Source organism: Musa acuminata, chromosome BXJ3-8, assembly GCF_036884655.1.
Source record: "Musa acuminata AAA Group cultivar baxijiao chromosome BXJ3-8, Cavendish_Baxijiao_AAA, whole genome shotgun sequence".
In the NCBI taxonomy this organism is placed as follows: Eukaryota; Viridiplantae; Streptophyta; class Magnoliopsida; order Zingiberales; family Musaceae; genus Musa; species Musa acuminata.
Genome location: NC_088356.1, coordinates 45,359,369 through 45,378,260, shown reverse-complemented (window position 1 = coordinate 45,378,260; position 18,892 = coordinate 45,359,369). Strand labels below are relative to the sequence as shown.

At 33.6% G+C, this 18,892-nt stretch overlaps 1 protein-coding gene across 2 annotated transcripts in view; it reads right to left on the bottom strand.

Annotated features, from left to right (window-relative positions):
- Positions 1 to 323: 323 nt before the first annotated feature.
- LOC135644654 (phototropin-2-like) overlaps positions 324 to 18,892 on the bottom strand; it is a 38,731-nt gene continuing 20,162 nt past the window's right edge. The window contains exons 14-24 of one of the 2 annotated variants that reach the window (XM_065162431.1): positions 17,375 to 17,459; positions 16,392 to 16,472; positions 12,843 to 12,946; positions 11,699 to 11,748; positions 10,364 to 10,470; positions 6,027 to 6,149; positions 4,224 to 4,275; positions 2,610 to 2,722; positions 1,247 to 1,387; positions 1,044 to 1,161; positions 324 to 664 (exon numbers count right to left, since the gene is read on the bottom strand). In XM_065162431.1, coding sequence (XP_065018503.1) covers positions 1,045 to 1,161; positions 1,247 to 1,387; positions 2,610 to 2,722; positions 4,224 to 4,275; positions 6,027 to 6,149; positions 10,364 to 10,470; positions 11,699 to 11,748; positions 12,843 to 12,946; positions 16,392 to 16,472; positions 17,375 to 17,459 — 973 coding nt within the window. In that variant the 3' untranslated portion in view covers positions 324 to 664; position 1,044. The remainder of the gene's footprint in view (positions 665 to 1,043; positions 1,162 to 1,246; positions 1,388 to 2,609; positions 2,723 to 4,223; positions 4,276 to 6,026; positions 6,150 to 10,363; positions 10,471 to 11,698; positions 11,749 to 12,842; positions 12,947 to 16,391; positions 16,473 to 17,374; positions 17,460 to 18,892) is intronic. The other variant, XM_065162432.1, reaches the window with a different exon arrangement.

Genomic DNA, 18,892 nt, shown 5'->3' with positions numbered 1-18,892 from the left:
ATGGTGAATGACAAGCTTCGATGGCCGCGGAGCCTTGCTTGTCTCACCTGCTCTGGTACCATATTGGAAAGAATAGAAGATAAAAAGAATTATTGAAGAAGCTTTATTAAAGAAGCTTAAATGTATTAACATATCGTTCTCCTATTTATACAAATTAGGAGGGAGGATTTCCCTCAATAGAATAGAAGATTTCCCTCAATAAAATAGAGAAATTTCCTCAAATAATTGGAGAAATTTTATCTGTTATCAGTAAAATCAATTAGGGGGCGTCATTGGATAAAAGCCCAATGCTGGTATATAACATAATTATATGCTTACAAAGATAACAAGAACCAAACTTACTATTTAGTTAGATAGGAGGAGCATGAAATTATTATCATCATCCCCATAAATGGGCTTATTAACTCATATGTTTATGCTGTTTTATGATCCCAGATGGGAGCAATTACATCTATTAATGGTCTGTCCTGAATCTATCACTTATTCACAACACTCATACAGAGATGATCATGATAGAATCATCACTTTTTTCTCCTGTACATGATGACCTCTATATTTTCATCAAAATTATCCATGTAGTAGCAGACTTTGATCATTTGTGAGATAAGAGAGCTTTGGGCTGTTTCGGATCTCATTAGCTCCTCATCTTCTCAGCTCTGTTAATCTGATTCAAATGCAAGTAGTCAATAAGCAATCATAATTCATATGGTTTCTCCAATCAACTGGCAAAAATAAAACAGCAAAATTGTTGATGATATTAACAATGATCTCAACTTAGAAAAAAGCACAAAATTCAAGATTGCCTTGATCTCCTTGGAAATGAACAAATTTTTGATTTACCACAGATTTTCTTAGCAGATCTCCGATTTCAAAGACCTTTTAACTTGTCCAAATGTTTATGGCATAAAATTGGATGATCATCTTTTGTTCAATGTGCTAGATGTTTTTGTTGATTCTACTGGTTTTCAATATGCTTTTTCCTTTTATTTGTTGGTCTAGGGACTGAATATGTGTATAGCTTTGTCATTTTTGGTGGTACTCACTTCATAAATTTTCTAGACCTTGTATGATCGTCTGTTCGTCGTCCCATTGTACATCATTCACCACGGGATCAGGTTCCCTTCCGATCAATTGAAGTGGAACATCCAGCTCTGGTGGAGTCTGTGGAAAGGGAAGCACATCAATTGGATACTAGTTTATATGATTGCTTACTGAAGTCCAATAATAATATAGTGAAACAAAGTACCATGCAGCGGATAAGTGGCCAATTAATCTCCCGGAAGAAGGGGTGTTGTTTGATCTCATTGGCTCCAGTTTTTGATCCCAAACGATTAGCAGGGTCTCTGTTGAGTAATCCATGGATTAACTGCCTGGCTGCAAGACTAACCTGTCAAACACAAACAATCACCAAATAAGAAATTGTCTTTCCATAAGTTCCATGTTGAGATTGGAAGTGCTGAATTTTCAGCAAGAGAACAAAGAAAACAATACTCCCAAACTAAAGACCCTGGATCTATAGAAAACCACATCTTCTAACATGCTTGCCTTGTATGTTTCTATAATACAATCTAGAATAAATAGCTGTAACAGAACTATCTAATTTGCATTCTATCATTCTGTGTAATGTGCACTCTGTGCTCATAGGGTCAGTTGCCACTAATTAAGAGGGTTGCTAATGAAAATTTTCTGTGTGTGTAAGCTCTTTATTATCTCTTCTAGTGTAGCAGGGCCAATTTTATCAAAAACACAGAAAAAACATAGTCTGTATTTGTTATAGGAGTCAAAGTGAAGAGATATTGGTAAATTTTGTTATTCTTGGAAGCCATTGGATCTAAAGTAGCTGTAGTAGGTGGACAATGCAAAGAACACCACATTGCACTTCAGAGGGTCAACATTTTTTTTTGTAAAGAAAAATAAGGCACAAAAAAGGCTCATAGCAAAGGCTGTTTTTTGTTTTTCTTAACCCATGTTCAAAAGGCATTGTACTATACTCAGAAAAAATCAATCCATGTTCTCGAAGATATCTGTCGAAGGACATCTGAAAGCTTATCAAAATATGTGATGTGAACAATATTACCTAAATAAGGTTAACTTTTAAGTCCTAAATTATGAATTTCTAGAGCATTTAAGATTTTCAGTCATTGAACATAGGGTATTATTAAGTCATAACAACATACTGAATAATGAATCCTATTGACAGGACAGAAATTTGTAGTGGGAATAATGAATAGAAGTGTGAAGCTGCTATCAAAACCCCATTTTGATCTTCACAGGGCAGCCATTTCTATTTCTTTGTGCTCTATTAGCTGCTAAAGAAATTTGAAGCTTATGACTAGCGCTATTGGCATCAACATAGAAAGGGAAGATCGGCTGCCATTATAGTTTTTGAACTGAAAACCTTTGATTGTATTAGACAGAAATCTTTGTTTCAGTGGGAGAAGCTTTATTTGCAGCTTTTTTGTATTCAGGTATGGTGACAGAATAACCTCATAGTGCCATAAGCAAGAGTCTTGGATATATTGAAGCGAAGGTACTAAATATGATGCAGGTGTATATTACATTTATATGCCATAAACAGTAGGACCTGATTGTGGGGTAAAATTTCTTACTGGAATGCTACTAGGAAATGTGAGGTCCTTATGCAGAATATTTGCAAAGGTCTTCTGCCGATTTTTCCCCCTGAAAGGTGTACGGCCATACAGCATCTCATATAACAAGATTCCTGCATTTTAATTACAAGAAGTCAACAAAAGGCAAAAAAGAGAACTCACAGAATAATATTTTGATTGAAATAAGGACTGTTCCTTGGATTACTACAAGGCAGATTCTTAGTCAATGATCTGGAATTCATGCTGGCATGATTGTCTTATCCAGGTGACTTTTGCTGACATGATTATTCAGTGATCTATATAATTGTTCGTGTGATTATCAATGTAAGTGTGATTATGATTGCAAAATGGCTTTTTCCACCTATTGTTGACCAGGAAACAGAAGCTACTTGGAATAAAAAAAGAAGATTCAGATTGCAAATATTGAAAACAGAGAGACCTGGATATCTAACATTAGTTAGTTAAAGGTTTTGCTGTGAAAGATGCTTGAGAAAATTTCTCCAGTTAAATGGTGCAGGACCATATGGTGCACCATGGAAAAAGAAATCCAAAGTTTGCCTTTGTTCTTAGCTTTGCTGTTAATGGCATGCTGATGACACACGATAAATTGATGATAAAAGGTTTTGCATAGAATCCCAGTTTTGTATGTTGCAGCAGCAGTATTGTGACTAACAGATCTCATGCTCCTGTGAGTAAGAATATGTAGGAACAGAAACTGATAAAGTTCAGCAAGATTAACAGAAGTACATGATTGTATAACAAGAGGCTCTTTCATTCTCTACATGTCATTAAGGCAAGGCTTTAATCAACAATTTTAGTTCTCTGTTGCTGGCTGCCACAGTTTGTAATCTGACTAGGAAGAAACAATCACATCTATAAAGATAAAAAAGATGAAAACCTAACCAGACTATTATCAAGAAAATTGTTAATGCGGTTATGTCAAAATTTTCTATGAATTTTATAGTTAAGGATACTGCAGCCAGTTTGCCTTAAGAAAAAGGATACCGGATCTGCTAGAATATTGGGACTTTCCATCTCATTTTGGAGATGACTTGAGTCTGGTGTTAGTCAGAATATCCCTGGTTATGGAATAAGAAAGATGATGCCAAGGTTAATGATTCAGCAGATATAGGCACTGAGTTGCTGGATTTTTCTGATTGTTTTAGCTGTTACAAAATCAAGTGAACAAATATGAAGTATCTGTAATTTGTGTCACTGTAGAAGTTGTTGGTGATGTTTCTACAGAGATGTGGATTTGGTGTGAGGGTATGATTTGTTGCAATATGAAGTTATTGTACTATTCAGTCTACTTATTTCTAATGAAAAGTATTTTTACAAGCTATTAGGTGTAGAAAGGTTAAGTTGGCCTAACATTCTACCTATTGTCCTTCAACATTTACAATTCGAATATATGTTGCTTTTAATATTGACAATCATTCTAGCATGGTTTTTTTGTCTGAAAAAAACTTTATAGTACCTTCTATTTGCCACTAACGAACTTAGATTGACATAATTAGGTCATTAGATTGTGAAAATAGAAAGATTTGATAAAAAAATACATGCTTAAGCAACGAAACACAACTTAGCAATTATGCCTTGTGTGCATGTGCTTACCAAGAGCCCACCAATCAATGGCACTGCTATGCCCTGCTCCTGTAATAATCTCCTGAAAGAAAGAGATTTTAGGAGATATAAGACAATCACAAAAGAAGCAAGCAAGTACTTGAAACTAATTATACTTAATAGTAATATTTCAAAGATATAATGAAAGTAATCATAAAAAGTATCTGCGACTCGTGAAGAGATTTTGGTGATAAAAGACACAACATAGATCAGATTCAGACAGAATTACACTGAAAATCAAAACAACAACGTGGCGGATTGCTTTTTGATATACCAACAGCTTACAAGAAAAAATTTCCTTACTATTCTTGCAGTATAACAAGTTCTGTTTGGAAGTCGGATTTCTGTATTATCCACCAGAATGCGTATTTAAATTTATGAATTATGTCATGGTTTTAGTCAAAGAGACATGCAGATAATGTGCCGATATGGTACATGCCAACTAGCAGGCCACTGGTGCATTTATTATATATGCCAGCTAAACTGCATAGAAATAATCAGCATCTGCAACCCATGATATCAGCGGTATCTTAATGTTTGTCCTATGTTTTCCGCTCATATTTTCACAAGTTGAAATTCCTCTTCAAACTATAATTCACATATACATGTTCATCAAAGACAATGAAACCCGATCTATCTGGATATTAGTTTAGGAACCAGTAGAACTAATGCTCAAACAATATTATAAAATCCTATGCTTTCTGCTCATATTTCCACAAATCGAAATTCCTCTTCAAAGTCAAACTATAATTCTCATATACGTTTTCATCAAAGACATCGAAACCTGATCTATCTGGATATTAGTTTAGGAACCAGTAGAACTAATGCTCAAACAATCTTATGAAAATGGAAGAAAGTAGAAACAATGAATAACAATCTGAATCTTGTTGATGAAATGAATAAAATTGAGGTCTCCAGAAATAATTTAGAACTCTAGTAACATGGACTATAAATAGTAAATCTTTGTTGTGTGAAGCATGTAATGTTGAGTAGGTTAAGGTTGAGCAAATTTGGGTATATCTATTCACTTCAAATGCGCACGAAGAGGGCTAAAATTTGTCCACAAATCTTCCAAGATTATGAAAATCTTCCAATATTTTCCATATTTAAAAATGTTCAAATCTAAAAGCCTCTCACCATGTCTGTCTATTGTTTCATTCTAAAATGAACAGTCTATAGGTCGTTTATAGTAAAAGTTCACTTTTGTGAAACTTATATGCGATCATTTTGACAGTTTAACCATGATTTTATATCCTTGCATATGAGGCTTGTATGACCATATCTGATCGCAATTCAAGATGACTTAATAACATATCTGTAAAAATTGCTGCATATGTATGACAATTGCAACTGATGACCAGCTCAAGGACATCCTTTTGGTGTGGATGCTGCAAAGGTTTTAGGACAACCGAATAATGCAGTAATATTGTTGACTTGATGGAAAATGAAACCAGCGAAGACATTTCAGCAATGAAATATGCATCAGGATAACAAAATATGCAGCAGTTGTGGCAATTTAATATAATTCATCATGAGTATATGTGTGCCAAAAGAAAAAGCATGGTAAGCCATTAAATGGATTGGATTCAGTATAAAATAGAGGAAATCTGAAACTAAGAACAGAGGTTAGAGGATATAAAACAGAGAGCAAATAAGTGAGAAAGAAAGAAAGAAAGACATAAAAGCAAAGTCAACTATAAGCATGATGCTAGAAGGGTATTTCTTAATTTAAGTTGTGTCATTGTAAAAAGTTAAAAACAACTAAAGTATCACAAGCAGGAGAGAAGACCATACTGGAGCTATATACTCTTCTGTTCCAACAAATGAATTTGATTGAGTACTAGGTTCTGCTACAAAGGTTGGACGAAGATGATCTCTCGATTTTCTTCTTTTTGAGGGTAATGATTGTTTTACCACCTGCATCAGGCAATATAAAAAAGATTTCTCAGAATAGAAAAACTTATGAAAATACTCCAATCAATGAGAGAATTAAAGACCAAAATAATCTAAATATACATATTTCAGTTGACAAAGTATTCACAAGTCGGCAAAATATCTTTTATCCTGATAGAATTAATGTCACTTGTGAACTTTTCAATATCTGTTGTTCGTGTCTTCTTAGTGTTGCTTAGATAATTTATTATCCAGATACATTGCAGTTAAAGAACATTGAGATATGCTTAGTTGTAATCCTTAGATATCTGATACTAGTCCATCTTGAGAGAAACAGAGAAAATTAAATAGGATATAACAATTAAAGTTTATTGTAAACTCCAACAACAAGTAGTTAAGTCACCCAATTATTTTGGATTGGCTACATGAATCTTTTCATGTCATTGAGCTTTATAAAAGGTGACCTTTCTAATTAATTCAAGAACATTCAAATCTCCTCTTTTGTATCTATGCAAGTCTTCTTATTTGTCCATCTATCTGTCATGGCACCACATTGCTAATCAAAACGCCTCATCTGACCATATCATCTTAAGGTTTCCTTTAAACATATTCACATCATCTTAAACATTCCTCTCATAATTTATTTTTCATTGGACTTACACTTAATTGTTTACAAATAGATAAATATATTTTCTATATTTTTTTTAACTTCATGTAGTGACCAGTACATGAAGAATTTCAGCTACACATATTTTTGTATATATTGCATAAACTGACCAACACTTAGATATGCAAAGTTATAAACTATAGTTGGATTTATAACTGACCAATTATATTTATTTCAAATGTCAGTTTGTCCTTGACTTTTGGGAGATTGCGAAGAACCACCTCAAAGTTAACTTCTACAACTTTAACAATTGACACTAAGGTACTTGGCTTCAAAAACCCTCTACCTCTGAATCAGTACAACTCTCCCACCTTCGTAGCATAATTGATATTTCCTTGTGACATGTTTGATTAAACTGAAACAGTGTCTGCTTTCGCATCCTCCAGGTTACAACCTCTTCCCTTATGAGAAAGGTGGTTATATCCATCAATGATCTTCATCAGTTTGGCAAGGAATCTGAGAGGATAAGTAATTCCAAACTGTTAAAAACAACACTATCCCATCTGAGTTTAACGACATTTTTAGAATGTGATGGTGCCTGGATTCATCCTAAAGGATCAACAAGTAAAATATATGCTGGTTTGTTCTCCCTATTTTGTCCTGCTCAAGCTGAAGAAATTGTCATTCTAAAGGGACTCTAAGCCAATTCTCTAGGTTTTCGGTAAATTATATTCCTTTTGGACTCCTTAAGATGCAGCAATTTTGTCACTAATATAAACAAGGTACCTTGGTACATCATTTCCTTGTTTCGTAACATTTAGAACTTGATCATGGAGGTCAATAATGTCTGTTTTAGACATATTCCTAGAACTATTAATAATGAGGCCCACCATCTTGCCTCTAGGGAACTCTACCGAATGGGAAATCATCTTGGGAGATAATTTGGACCATACTGACATCTTTATAGACATTGCCTATCATTTTGACTAATTATTAATCTTATTTTTTTAAAAAATAACTGTCTTATGAAAATTTTCTCTTAATCTAAGGGATATCCTGTGATGATACAAAACCATTGATCTCCCTCTCCACTTCATCCAACTTTAGAATATGAATAATATATTCATCAATTTCTTCATCTTGTTAAATAATAAATCGGGATATATCTATAACAAGTTTTCAAAATCTCCATCCAATCTCAAGATTATTTACTAGTCAAACCAATATGATATTGGTATAAGTTCATGTATTCGCACTCAAACCATTCGATACTATTTGGACCAAAGAGAAAGAGGGAGAGAAGATGGTTGGAGGAAGAGAAGAGGAGTAGGATAAGGCATAATTGTAGGTGGAGAAGATGATGACCTTGATGAGGATGAGAAGGTAGTAGTAGTGGTGGCATATCATAGATGTTTGCCCAATATGAAAAGAAAAAGAGGAAGGTAGTAGTATCGACAGATCCATTTAAAAGGATTGTTGAATAATAGTTTCAATCCGATGATGAGACACCATCTCCCTCATAATCCATATATGTGAGGTCTGTGGAAATAATAGCAACATCAATAGTTGTACAGTGATTGATGGTGATGATGGCGATAGTCGATTATTCCAGCTACTTAGCCGTAGGGTGGGGCATGGATGAAGGAAAAGCACCTTATGTATGCCACCCAGATCATGGAGCTCGAGTGTCTACACATTATTTATGGCCAGAAGGATAAAGGTAAGGGAAAGATAGTCAATGACTATGAATAGATTAGTCAGACCTATATGATATGGACACTCATAGGAGTTCATTGTATTTGTAGCCTTCACATCACAAAGATTCTTATAGCCAACAATTATATGATGATAGTTAGTCTTTTTTTTTTTAGTTCGATCATTCCTACATTACAAAGCAATAGGTCAGTGATGATAGTTGAAGTTCTAGTGCACTCCAACCTCCATAGCCCTATGTACTATAGTCGTACTTACCTCAGTGGGATCTTTAGTCATGTGTAATTAATGATGATGAGACAATGATCGTTTCCACATTGATGGATCAATAACACATGGGTTACCAGTACAATGTCATTTGAGCAGTTCCAATATTGGATTCAACAAACCAGCCATATTGACATGAAACTTTATAGGATTAAGGACCATGTTCCATGATTTCAGTCATCCACTTTAGTGGTAGAAGAAAGTATATATAATATTATCTTAATTAATTATTTTATTTAAATTTTAAAGTTTTTGAATCTAATCTAACATATAACTCTCTTTCCTATAAGTGACTAAAGATAAACAAAAGCACATTCCTTCGGAGGATTGTGTGACAAAGTTGTTCCTCGACATATCTGAAAAGACAAAGATAATTTTTCATCTATACAACCTTGAATTTCTATTCTCTTATGGCTTAGATACATTTTATTCTTATATTAATATAATTTATATATATATAAAATTAGGACAAAAAACCATGAAATAGGGTTTTTTAATTTCTAGCCATCTTTTTGGCCCTTTTTTGGAACACCAACACTAACCGACACATACCGATTTGCCTAGTGACCGATATAACCAATTGACATGAGACAACATTCCTTGGTTTTGGCATTTAGTCTTCATATATTACCTTTAATGCCAGTATTTAATTTAAATCATGGTCAATCCTTTTCAAATACTAAAATAGCCAAAAACCATAATAAAAATATGGCGGCATTTTTCATCAATAGGATACAAGAATTTTGTTGGCTTGTTTTGACCAAGAACTACTGTGGCCTATAATTTTCCTTTAAAAATTCTATATTGAAAACCAAATTATAGAATTCTTTCTATTCAACACATTTAATCCAACCAAAAACACTACTAGCTAGAAATGGATGTGGGACACTTTGGAAGATGAGGAAGATTTTGCTAGTATATATGACTTTGATGGTCAGTTACTAATAATACTTTTGGGCCCTGTAGCTAGGCCCCAACACAATCATTGTTAGATTAGTAGATCAGTGGCGTAATAACCAAGTAATATAGCATATATATGGATCATAAATGTCCTTGGTATTCATCTGATCCTGCACTGATACTATGTAGGAATGACAATGTCAGTAAACATAGATTGGTACCTAAATCCATGATATGGCATGCACAATCTATGACTTAATGTATTGATCCTGAGTATCACGCAGCTATCTATGACTTAATATATTTACTAATTACTACTAATTTGAGTGGGCTTAAACAATTTGTGCCACATAATGCTACTACATATAAATTACTAGGTTAGTCTATAATTCATGAAGGATCTCAATGCTAAATGTATTATACATCTCGCATTCTCTATCAATCATTTATGTCTCTCAGTTTATTGAACTTGTTTCAGATATACCTCTTTTTATTTGTTATAAATTTAAAGGTTATTTTAATTAATTTCCTTTGTTCTTGATAGAGTCACTATACAACTAATTTGTAGTATTTAAAGTTTAAACTACTGAACTACAAAAGAAAAGTACAAATCAAAAGTATCAGTTTAGATTGTAGAGCGAGCGGAGCAAGGTTACATTTCTTAGTGACAGTAAATGACACTTCCAGAGAAAGGAGATAGAGTATGTATATAAAAGCCAACCATGTTAAGAAATGGAATCGGAGAGCATACTTGTGGTTTACAGTTCGTCAAGAATGATAAATCAAAGTCTGTCAACACGACATGCCCATCCTTCTGGAGTAGGATGTTTTCAGGCTTTAGATCACGATATATAATACCTATGTGAAAATGACAGAAATAGTTGTTAGACATGATTTTACATTTTAGTTGTGAATTGAGCACTTCAAATGCAAACAATTGGCAATGCAAAGAATGAAGAGAGAATATCCTACATGATAAACCCTGTAGCAATCAATTTTTTATTTGAACATAAATGTGTAGAGCCAATAGTAATTTTAGCACTGTCAACAGCATTTTGTAATGACATTTTCAATATTAAAGTGAATTTTTGCCTCAAAATGAATCTTACTAATGATTCTTGTTGTTGAATTTGTAATGTGAATATCAACATGAGCCTTGATACAACAATTGGGTTGCTCCTTTGCAGCCTAGATGATTAAGGTTTGAGTCATGGAAACGGTCTCTATACTTGGGTAAAACTGCATATGTCAACCCTCCAAATATGTCTGAACTCTCTGTACCCAGACCCTACATTAGTGGAAACCTCCTACACAAGAGTCACCATCTTTACTAAATTCTTGGCTATGGAAATCCAAATCAACAAAGGCTCATATCAATGTGCCTGTATCATTTGGACAATGGACCAGAATGTGAGCAACCCAATTTCAAGTTATACCACTTATTTAGCACCACATCACTCGGTCTTGGTTGAAACTAGTTGAAGTCCTAGTTGTTCAATTTCAATTGAAAGTATCAAGTGGCCAAACCCAAGCCCTAATCTCCACATTCTTTGTTTTGTGACACCCCCCTCTCTCCCATCTCCTCCAATAACCTGTTCTAACTGCCACCTCTGACCAAATCCGGTGGCGCCTCTTTCTTTGGCAAGCCCTCCACCTTACAGGCTGACAATTGTAAGGTCTTGACCATGAGACAAAACTGGGACCCCAGTATCCTCTTTTGATTTTTTATCATTGAGCCATCACTAACTGATATATCAAATTATTTGCATATCATATTGGATGGTTTTGGTAACAGAACATACATCATTGACTACAACATCAATTAGAGTAGAAAAAAGAGGAAGTGAAGGAGCAACTTTTCCTCCTATTAAGAAAGATATATACATTTTTAAAGAAATATGAGATTATACAAAAAAGAAAAAAAAATGACAATATGCATACTATTGGTGAATTTCTTATCAATAATTGCAACTGATAAGATCTTCTAGAAGAAAATTTAACAATTAGAAATCTCTTGAAATGTTGATACTGGAGTTAAATGAACATTGTTGTGGAACTGCACACATGATTTAGTTGACTGATTTACCTTGGCAGTGAAGATATTCTAGACCAACCACAACTTCAGCTGCATAGAACCTGAAAATTATTTGAATATCAAAAAAAGAGATAATAAGAAACAAGATAACTTCAACTATATACAAGAACTATTTTGCATGATATTAAATCACAAACATCAGTCATTCAAGAAATATTTCCAGAAAACCTGCAAACCTGATTAAATATATTTAAGAATTATCATAGCATTTCTTTGATTAAATGGCTCCAATATTCACTATAATACACCAATTAATAAGTGCTAGTAACCTTGTTCTGGATACACCATGAGAGGCTGATTGAGACGGTCTTGTTTTAATTTCATGGAGAACTTTATTTTTCTATTGCTAAGTTCTTGATTATAGTACTGGATATAGGTTGTAGTTGTTGCTATTAAGCAAAAATTTGGATTCGTAAAATTAAAATAATTATATTCATTCATCACAAGTTCTTGCTACTATCTTACTAACATGTTGTTATGACTAATTTTCTCATGGTGAATAGGTTAAATTATTACTTAATTACTTGTTATTATTTGTCATAATATAAAACTGCATACCTTAACACACTAAATGGATGCCAAAATTTTGCCATATATATATATATATCATATATAACATTCTGTGCCCAAAATCTTTATTGTTGTACCCACATTGCATCTTCTTATTTTAACATGTTTTGACATCCATACATACATACATACATACATACATACATACATACATGCATATAAATATATATATATATATATATATATATATATATATATATATATATATATATATATATATTTAGTATCAATCTTTCATATGTTATGATTGGTTCATAGAGCAAAGCATAGTTTTGGGGAGGGAAAATCTACAGGGTAGCATAATAATCAAGTCTCCAATATTTGAAAGCTCTGAAAAGAACCATACTTTGCACATGGAAAAACTATTTTGACTAGTCAAATCCATAATTCCTAGGTCACAATGGAATAAGTACTCTTACGAGTGCCTATATGGATGAATACACTCATCAACATATGCATGTCCATGTCAATGTACAGGTTTTTCTCCTACTGACAGAAGAAAAACAGCTATTTTAACTGGTTAAGACATGGTTATGTAAACATTTCTTATACTTTTTAGTTGTACCTCGCAGCTTCCTCTTTGAAAATCTTCATAGGTTGCTTGTCAATCAATGCAAATAGTTCTCCTCCAGGACAAAAGTCTGTAATTAGGCAGACGTGTGTTGTGGTCTAAGGAATATAAGAGAAATCAGTAACTTAGATTTGATTGACAAAGGCCATTTAGCAATAAGAAAACTAGTGAACTTAGATACACCAATATGAATACCATAGTGCATCAAAGTACTCTCAAAGATAAATCAGTGGTTGGATCAAACACACCTAGAGGAACCAGAAAGTGTGAACCAAGATTGTAGTTATGACAGTAGATAAAATGAACACAAGTGAAAGATGAAGACAAGTCAATAAATATCTACGTATAGATGTTCAAATGTTGTATGTGACTTTCTTTTATATCCATATTAGGATTCTATCATGAATTACAGCTTTGTCATGGAATTGTCGAAAGATAAGATTTCAAGTAGCAAAGAATGCATTTTCACACATGCATCATAATTCATATATTGGGATTAATTAGATGAAGTTCATGGCTTCATGCAACAACATCACATTCCTAGAGAATCTAGCAAGTGAAATTACAGTTTTGAGACTTTTGCATAAAGGCAGATAGAACGTTAGAACTATTAATATTTACTGACTAGCATACAGAATCCTAGTGCCTTGCATAATCTTGCTTGAATCATTCACTTTAGTTTCTTTTCGTATAAGAGTTGACACTCTTTTACATGGATCACTTTTGAAAAAACAAAAATGGAGAATTTGAGGATAATTTGTCAGGATTCTGAACACCAATCAAATCAAATTAATATCAAATGACATGTTGGAGATGTAATATAAAGTTGACTTTATCCGGTCAACTTTAACAAACAAGCGATTACTAAATTGGATGCTCTTACTACATTGAATTTATTTTGTTGTACATAAATGAATGAAGATTTAAGTTGTTGGGTCAGAAGAATAATATTAGTGATGTGTAATTATTGGTGTGACATCTCGATAGTTATCACATCAAGCTTTCATGAGATGACAAACAACATCGTAAACCAGGAAATTTCATGCTGTTCCCCATGAAGGATGTAAATTATTTGACAGGGTAGATAAAAGCAAGGTTCGCAATATCGTATCGTACCGGAGTTTCGACCTGGGCTCGGTACCGGTACGGTACGGTACACCGCTCGGTACACCCAGGTGTACCGAGCGGTATATTCAGGCGTGCCGAGCACTGTAGCAGTGCTACAGTACTGCTACAGTATCGGAACGGTAACATATGGTCCGCGTACCGAAAGTCTGGCGGACCGGTACGTACCGCCCATACCGGGCGGTATGGATCGGTACTGCAAACCATGGATAAAAGAACCCAAAAGTCGACATTTGGAACTAAGGTAAACAAGAACTTTGAAGTATATGACTTGATTGGTATATCATTTATAGCTTGGTTTTGAGCATTCTAAATTTAGGCCACAGAGGATAATGTCTATTCAGGTTAATGAACTAGTATGTAACTTGGGTTGAATTAGAAAGAGAGTGCAAATACAGAATAAGGGTCATAGAGCAACACAATTTCAAGTTATACCACTTATTTAGAATGAACCTCTTTGGAATTAAGGATCAAGGCTGCATAAATACAGCCCTCTACAATGCTGGAACATGTTTTTGGTACATTTGTTAATTATGTGCAATTGTTTATTTATATCGACTTTTAAGGGAAACAAAAGAACAACTTCTACAGAAACTTTAATCTTGAGAATTAGGTCCATTGGTTAAAAGAGATAATAGGAAAAAATTAGCAAGTCCAACTCATTCTGCTCCTTATAAGGTGATCTAGAACAATATCCTCCAATATAAACATGTTAAATGAATGCTAAAGGAGACTACAGATGATTTAGATAAAGAATTGAGACCCAGAAATCAGAACAAAGTGGTAGTTATTTGAAAATTGTCTTTTACGATAAAAGTTGACAAAGGATTCATATTTTAAGGTCTAAATCTAAAGCATGATCAACTTGATCAGCATCTCTTGATGTATCTAAGAAGGTATTAAATGTTGGTACCTCCAGAATCTTATTGAACTGATACATATTACCCACTAGTCACTAGTCAGTATGGTTTAATACGTCTTTGTAGAAATACTAAATGATACTTGGAATTGCCTAATACATTGATATTAATCAGTATAATTGATTCATTGGTTTACAGATACATGATGATGCTGTGTCCGATGAGGAAGCTCAGTAAGCATGATGGATATTGAGACAACTTCCAGTACTATATTAGGCATGGAAAGAAGAATTGTGAATCCCTTTGGGTTGGAGATTAATCAACTGAACATATTTTTCATTTTAATCAACTCAAAAACCAATTTTAGCACTTTAGAGGGTGATTTTATAAATATTATAAGTTGCCACATGGCAAAATCTTCTATATTTCTACTTTACTATTCTAAATTGCATGACAAGAAGAAAAAGAAAGACAATGAGAAAAAGTTGAAAAAAATTAAAACTTGGGTTTGATTGAAGATTACAAACAAGACAGGAGTTTTCTTGAAATTTTGTCAACAAGGAGGGTTATTTGTCAAAGCAAATATGAAAATATAGAAAGAACAAACAATTTTCATAGATACATGGTGGTATATACTATATAGAAAGGGGTGAAAGGGACTGTAATTGTGATCATTAACACATTAATGAATGATTTTTTTCCCCACAATACTAGTAAATTGAAGGAGACTACAATGTTTCCTCAAAGTGAGTATGGAAGGATTGGAGTGAGTCTATAACATTCATCCAATTTCTATCTTCTTGTCCTGTCTCTCTTCAACCTATCCTTCCTCTTAGATCATACCATTATATCAGTCCTAAAGCCCCCAAACCCCTGTTATCGTATATCATTTTTCACCATACACAATCCACAAAAAACCCAAACTGTTGAGAACCTAATGCTGATGGAGCTGCCAATCATTGGAAACAAGTGCTTCAATTGATGCATTTTCTCCTTTCAAAATTACATGTTTGAACCTGCAGTAATTGAATTTTCATTGTTGAAATAGTTCTAATGTAAACTGAGTGCATTTTACATATTCTCATATCTGCCTTGTCCTTTTTCTTCTTGTTTCACTAATTTTATTCTCAGTCCCTTAAGCCCTTAGCAACCTTTAGGATGTCCTATATTAAAGAAACTTCTAAGTTCTAATGTAAAGAATAGGATTTGAGACCCAATTAAATTGCAGTGAGGGTTTGGAATTTGCATGGCTTGATAAAAGCATACAAAAGCTTCATATTATACTGTTTGAACCACCACATGATAAAAAATGTTATACAAGGTTGTGTGAAGAGTGAAGACTATGCAGCTTTGCTTCACTTATCACTGCAAATGTAACACTGATGGCTTTGCTCCACTGATATATAATAAGGTCAAGGCTATGCAGCTATGCACCATGGCTTCCTCATTTAGATATGTAAACCCAATGATTTTTGAAGTATTTCATAGTGCATGGAATATTAATAAATTAATTTACTACGAAAACAAATAAAATGGTGGTTTTGATTTTTGAGCAAACCTGAAAGGAAGTGTAAAGTGTTGGAAGAAATGGATGGTCCAATAGTGAATAGATCTCCCTCTCTACGCATGCTCGATGAACCTGTTAAATCCACAAAGAGTCAGTCTCATTCACGAGTAATTGTATATTCCTACACTAATTTTAGTAGTTTATCACCTTTTGTATATCAGTTTTTTACAGTGAATTAAGCATAAAAAAACTAGACTTCTGCATATCTTAAGAGTGTCAATAGATTATAAAATTTTGTCGCTTTAAGGTATACATGGAACTGGAAGTATTCAGTCATCTTACAGAGATGGACAATGGAAAATGTTTTCTAGCCTTTGAACTATGTACATAGTTCTTGTAGATGGTCTAACAAATATACGTAAGAAAATGATACTTGACGTTTGATCAGCTAATCCCACATCTCAGTGGAAAATAGCAACCCCTTGTCAAATGAGTTAGCAAAATATATGCTTTACAAGTCTAAATATACTCGGATGATATATCTAGTGATATCTTCAAGCTTAGGAATCCATCTTATACTGGTTACTCTTTACATAATAATGAAATCAGGAAAAAATAAAAAATTATTGCATATGGAACTTGAGGATTTGTTGGTATATAGTCCATGCATTTTAATCTCAGATTTAGATTCTTGTTTCTATAGAAAATGCATAGCTATCTATAGTTTTACACTATCAACAAGCACAGCAGTGTTAGCTGTTAAGTACATTTTGACTTCTCAAGTAAAAGAAAAGAAAAACAATTTTGATATTGAGGGAGAAGTTTTTTGTCTTGGAATGTTCTTGGGATATTTATGGACTTTGTTGTGTGCAATCTACAACTGTGGATACAAAATAAAAAGTATTGTTGGAGCTAAGACTCCACATAAGAATATTGTTAGATGCAGAATTTATTCTCATGAAAGAAGTATGGAATTCATTATTTAAAAAATACCATCATAGAGAAATATTCTTTAAGATTTGATTAGAGAAAACCTTGTTGCGATTCAACATTACTGATTTGTCCATAGCCTTCATGGCAAATAATTCACCAGTACCCTGCAGTTCCACCAAATGTACACTGAAACAAAGGCCAATAGTTAGATTTCAATGGACAATAAAGTTTATAAAATTTAAAGAGAAAAGTTGTGACAAAAGAGAAATGTGTGCTATGTGATTACAATATGCCTCATATCACATTACCACAATTTTATATGCAAGTTTTTATTGCACCTAAAATTGTAAGAAATTTTAGAACCATTACTTCTGTTTTGATATTTTGAGTTCATTATCCAGTTCATAAATTCCTTTTAGAAGTTATCCTAAGCTTACAACTTACAAATTCATTAGTGACAATAACATAAACAGTTTTGGTGGAATACTCAAGAATGAGAAGACTCCATAACAGGCCATGACCAACAATTTGGGATTGGTTGCATGGATTTTTTCTCTCGAATGAACTTGATGAAGGGGCATAATCCAATTTTAGATTACTGCTAATTAGCTATGCTTTAGAGTCTTATTATTATGTTTGTCTTATTTTTGCAGTCACTTTATTGCTCTCATTAAGAGTCTTCTAGTAAGTAGTGTGTTGACTACTTGGGAGCATGTTTTTTTTTGGTTGGGATGTGTTTGTCATTATTGTAGAAGCTCAAGGGTCTCCTTTGAGAAACATATACTTCCCATTAAATGAAAAAGAAGGCAGTCTTTTGGTTTTGCTTCTCTAAAAATATCTACAGATAATTCTCAGCAGGTTATGCTTGGATTGAATCTTCCTATCAAGCTATTGGCTTGGTCGCGTTGAGTGGCATCTGTGATTAGCAACATCGAGTGGCATTCATCGCCTTCGGTTGAAGAAAAGACTTGTAGAAGCACTAGTATTAGCATTGCCCAACTTCTCCAAGACTTTTCAAGTGGAGTGTGATGCTTCTGTCATTGGAATAGGGGCTGTTCTAATACAAGAAGGCAGAGCAATTGCTTATTTCAGTGAGGAACTAAGTGATGCTAAGTTGAAATATTCAACATACGACAAGAGTTGTATATGGTACTTCAAGCCTTGCAACATTGGGAAGATTATATTATCAAAGTGGAATTTGTGCTTTATTCAAACCACCATGTTTTTAGGTTCCTTAAACCATCATGAGTTGCTTACTTGAAAAAACTCAGCTTTGTTCTAAAACACAAGGCTGGTTCATCTAACAAGGTAGCTGATGCCTTGAGCGGGAAGTACAGCTTGCTGATTACTCTTTCTTATGAGATTATTGGATTTAATCTTATATCAGAAAATTATGCAGCTGACCCTCTCTTCTCTGAAGTCTTACAAGAGTTGGATGAGATAAAAAATAGTGATTACACTTATGAATGACTATCTTTTCAAAGGAAATCAGCTTTGTTTACCGGAAGGTTCTTTATGAGTATTTGTCATGAGAGAATTGCATGGTGGTGGGCTTGGAGGACATTTTGGGTGAGACAAAATAGAAGTACTTGTTAAAGAAATATACTTTTGGCCTATAA